This window comes from Mercurialis annua, linkage group LG4, assembly GCF_937616625.2.
Source record: "Mercurialis annua linkage group LG4, ddMerAnnu1.2, whole genome shotgun sequence".
NCBI classification, from domain to species: domain Eukaryota; kingdom Viridiplantae; phylum Streptophyta; class Magnoliopsida; order Malpighiales; family Euphorbiaceae; genus Mercurialis; species Mercurialis annua.
This window is the reverse complement of record NC_065573.1, coordinates 12,522,695-12,527,311: the sequence shown is the minus strand read 5'-3', so window position 1 is coordinate 12,527,311 and position 4,617 is coordinate 12,522,695. Positions and strand designations below refer to the sequence as shown.

At 40.6% G+C, this 4,617-nt stretch overlaps 1 protein-coding gene across 1 annotated transcript; it reads left to right on the top strand.

The window, feature by feature from the left end:
• The first annotated feature begins 759 nt into the window (after nt 1–759).
• LOC130015403 (uncharacterized) lies at nt 760–3,025 on the top strand. The gene is made up of 7 exons (XM_056105488.1): nt 760–955; nt 1,104–1,347; nt 1,422–1,566; nt 1,646–1,939; nt 2,036–2,122; nt 2,379–2,672; nt 3,020–3,025. Exons 1-7 carry the CDS (start codon nt 760–762, stop codon nt 3,023–3,025), a joined length of 1,266 nt encoding a protein of 421 aa, XP_055961463.1.
• The last annotated feature ends 1,592 nt before the right edge of the window (nt 3,026–4,617 follow it).

Sequence of the window (4,617 nt, the reverse complement as noted above, 5' to 3'; positions counted from 1 at the left end):
CAAGTGTATGAGTGGAGAAGAGATAAAATGCCCATGTTCTAGGACAAAATGTAGAGATACGAATTTTTGAGATGTAGAAGTTGTGAAACTACATGTCTTGCAGTCTGGGTTTGTCCCAGATTACTATGTCTGGATTCACCACGGTGAGGTGAATGTCCCTCCTGTTGTTCAGCAGCCGGTTAATGAATACGATTACTATAATGAGGGAGGGGGAGATTTAAACTCCGGTCAGAGAATGGTTATTGATGCTGCTGGTCCTGAATTTTTTAAGGAAGAGACCCCGAATGAAGAAGCTCAGAAGTTTTTTGATATGATGAGTGCGGCAGAAGAAGAAATATGGCCCGGAAATAGCAGACACTCACCCCTGTCCGCATCTGTTGAAATTTTGGATATTAAGTGTCGACATCAGGGGTCGATATCTTAAATTGACGACACCTGCCGTTTATAACAAGAACTGCTTCCACAGAACAACAAAATACCGAATTTTTTTGCTAATATCAAGAAGCTGGTGAAAGGTCTCGGGTTGCCGGTTGAGGTTATTGATTGCTGTTTCCACAACTGTATGATTTACTGGGGGGCGGACGAGGATTTAACCCACTGCAAAGTTTGCACATTTCCTCGGTGGAAACCTGTTACGAAAAGCAATTCGGCCAAAAGAAGGGCTAACGTTCCGTATAAAAAAATGTTTTATTTCCCTTTAACTCCGAGGCTGCAAAGGTTGTACGCTTCCAAAGCCACGGCTAAACATATGACCATGAAATGGAAGACGAGAAGATGTGTCATCCTTCTGACTCTCCAGCGTGGAAACGGTTCAGTGAGTTGCATACAGATTTTGCAGATGAAACAAGAAATATCAGACTAGGCTTATGTACTGACGGGTTTCTACCATTTGGTAGTTTTGGAACACAATATTCTTCCTGGCCAGTCATTGTGACGCCGTATAATCTGCCTCCAGGCATGTGTCATTTCTGTAGAATTTTGACTTTTATTTACGTTTGTTGATGTGGTAACTTTATTTTGTTAATAAATTATGTGTTATGGTTTTTATAATAGCTGTGTTTATTTTTTTCTTGTCGAATATTGTTTTGTAATCTTTTTTGCAGATATGAGGGGTTCAGGTGGTTCTTCTGCCGGCCGAGGCCGGGGTAGGGATACAGGTCAGGGACGCGGACGTGGACGCGGCGACCCAGAGCACGATCCCCCTAAGGACTCGGATCCCGGGGCTGAGCAGCAGGTGCTAGCGGGTAGACCTGCGCCGCGGAGAGTGGCTAGACAACCGCAACCACAGGACCAACCGCCAGCGACGGACGAGACAGGGAGGGTTAGAGTTACACCAGATGCTGCAAGGTATGATTGACAACTTTTTTTTAAAATAATTTTATTTAAAAAATGTGAAAACTAAGTGTTTTTGTAATGTACAGAGAAAGATTACTGGATAGCAGGAACGACAGCGGGACAGGATCTAGGGCGATCTTGCCCATTTTCCGATCTAGATGGTTTGCTGAGGGTTCCTCGTGGAAGAAGATTACAGCAGAGCATAAGGGCTTCTACTTCGAGGAGTTCAAGGTTGTTAAATTAATATTTTAAATTTATGTTTTGCTTTCTTTTTTATTTCTAATTATATTTATTTTTTAATGGTTTGCAGAAGGGTTTTTGCTGGGACTCGACCTACCCTGAGGATCTGATTAGAGGGGTCTTCTACCGACATGGGGGCAATCGGTATAAAGATACTCTCCACAACATGAAGTCGGATAAAAAAGAGGGCAGTGTTAGTGCTGATACTTTGGCGTCATGGAAGCGAGACTGGGATACTGCTGATGCTAAGAAGAAGTCCAATATAGCACGAGCTTATCGGATGAGTGAGCCGTCCGGAGCTGGCACCAGACCTGTTCGACATGCCGCAGGATCGCGATCGGCTACGAGGCATAAGACAATTATGGTATGTTTTTAATATTAATAATCGTGTTAAATATTCTGTTTATCTACTAATTAATTTTTTCATTTCATATGATAGACTGAGGAGCTTGGTTGAGAGCCCACTTTGGCTGAGTTGCATGTACGGTTGCACCTGACCAAAGCTGATCGGACTGTCTTCGTTGACAAGAGATCAAAGGATAAAAATGTAAGTTTATTTTAACCTTAAGTGACTGTTTAATAAGTTATAGATATAACTTTATATAGACGTTGTTTATAGGATGTTTACGTGAATGTTGTGGGTATTGTGATTTCTATTACGTATAGTTGAACAGAGTGGTTTGTAGTTTTTGCAGGATGTCCCTGAAAAATGGGTGATGATCAAATTTTAGAGAAAATGCTGCCGAATTTTATTTAGAAATGTAGGTTTAACTAATATATAAATCTGTATTTTTTAATCTCAGGACCGTTTTCAGGCAGAGCTTGCTGCAGCGACACAGTCTCAGGCAACTGGAGAAGGGAGTTCGTCGACTCCAGAGTCGATCGACGAGAACGAGCTGTTTTTGTCTTTCAAGGCAATCAAGAAGCAGCGAGTCTACGGTATTGGATCGGCTTCAGCATCCTACGTCGGCCAGAGCAGCGCTAGCCGATTGCGCCGCGGCGGATCATCCCAGCAGGGGAACGTTAGTGAGGAGATAGAGCAACGTATTGCTAGGGAGGTTGAGGAGCGGCTTGAGCAGCGGATTCGTACTGTGGAGGCGGGTTTTGAAGAGCGGGTCGAGCAGCGGATCCGTACTGTGGAGGCGGGTTTCGACGAGCCCGTACTGAGCTTGCGCGGCTGATGACTACACTCCCACCCGAGTTACGCCCGCAGTTCCCACCACCCCCACCCCCTCCTACTGATGACACCACCAGTTTAGATTAGGCTTTTGTGATACATTTGGACATATTTATGCTTTTTGTTCGCATACTTTGACATATATATTTATGTTTTTTGTATGCTTTTTGACGTTTATATATATATATATATATATATATATATATATTACGGATTTGGTTATATATATTTATTGTTTCTTATGTATGTGAATGGTCTATTTAACAGGTCTAATGAATAACAGAAAAAAATATGAAAATACGCCGTAAAAAAATAAAATTTTGCAAAAATTAGGTAATTTAGCGACAATTTTTTTAACTTTAGCGACGGACAAGCCCGTCGCTAAATAACCATGACACGATTGTTTCTTGCAATTGGCGACGGAATATTCTGTCGCCAATTGCAAGAAATGTCGACGGATTTACCTACGGACTTTTCCGTCGCCAAATTAGAGATGGAAAAGTCCGTCACTAAGTGGTCGGAAATTGGTCGGCTGGCCCGACCAATTTACCGACCGTCTGTCGCCAAATTACCGACGGACCTTTCCGTCGGTAAGTTGGCGACATCTACTGTTTTGTGTCGCTATTACAATTAGCGACCCAAAATCTACCGACGGACATGGTCTGTCGGTAATCCGTCGCTAATTGTAATTAGCGACGGATTTCACGTGTTTAGCGACGGAAAAATCCGTCGCTAAATACCTGTTTTCTAGCAGTGTTCCACCGAGTTCAACCACAACCAAATAGTACAGTCACGTGATAGTTCAACCGAGTTAACCTGTATTATTTCTTATATCCAGTTAATCGAGGTGAGTCCCGGGATAATTGAGCCGAGTTCAACTCCCTAGACATAGGTCCCGAGATAATTCTATCGAGTTCAACCTCGTGTCTGTCGTGTTGTCGAGAAGATATCTTTCACTTTCTGATACTGTAGATTCTCGGATCTTAATGGGTGATCACACAATTCCTATTGCCGCTCAATAGGAAAGCTTGTTTCATCGGATCTATACTAGTTTCAAAGCAATGATGTATGCGTTTTAAACAAAGCATTTCATTTATAAATTATGCTATGCAATTCGTATAAAAAAATTGCATATAAAGAAATACACTTTTTAGTTCTTCAAATGTAAACATCGATATAAATTCACTGCTTCCTAACCAAAAACTTCGATCAATTATAATATGCCCGTCAAGCTCCCCGAACTCCTTGTCCGCTAGTAGGTTGCCTGGTCAAACCTAGGACAATTATCAAATATATCTCGAGTGAGAATCTAATTTAATAGATACTTTTAGACTCGAGAATAAACTGTATATGCATAACCCGTCGTGTTATCGCGTCTAACTCAATACATTTCTATGTACTTATCGATATAGAAATTTCTATTTATTTTACGCCCTTAGGTTTATTGCTTAAACCTTGACATTCCATGCTCTTTGCTTTATTTATCAAATAGCCCACTTTATGTTCGATCTCGAACTTAGCTTTTAAACGCATTTTATTTTGCCGACTAATCTACCTCGTGTTCAATCTTGATCATTATTTGATTTCGTATCAAATAACCTATTATACCATATCAACATAACATTGCATTTTTTATTAGTTTATACCTCATAATAATTATTTAAAATGAGATTTTGCTTTACTAAGACCGTTTAACGATTAATCACAAAATCGTCAAACTAGTTCGTAATCGTTCTAATCGTAACTTATTACACGTCAAGACTAAAAATCTATTGACAAGCATGATTCTTTATGTCTATTCAATTCAGCCTCTACAGTCAATCATAAACTCTTACAATCCATGGATTAAACATCATCAAAATCAT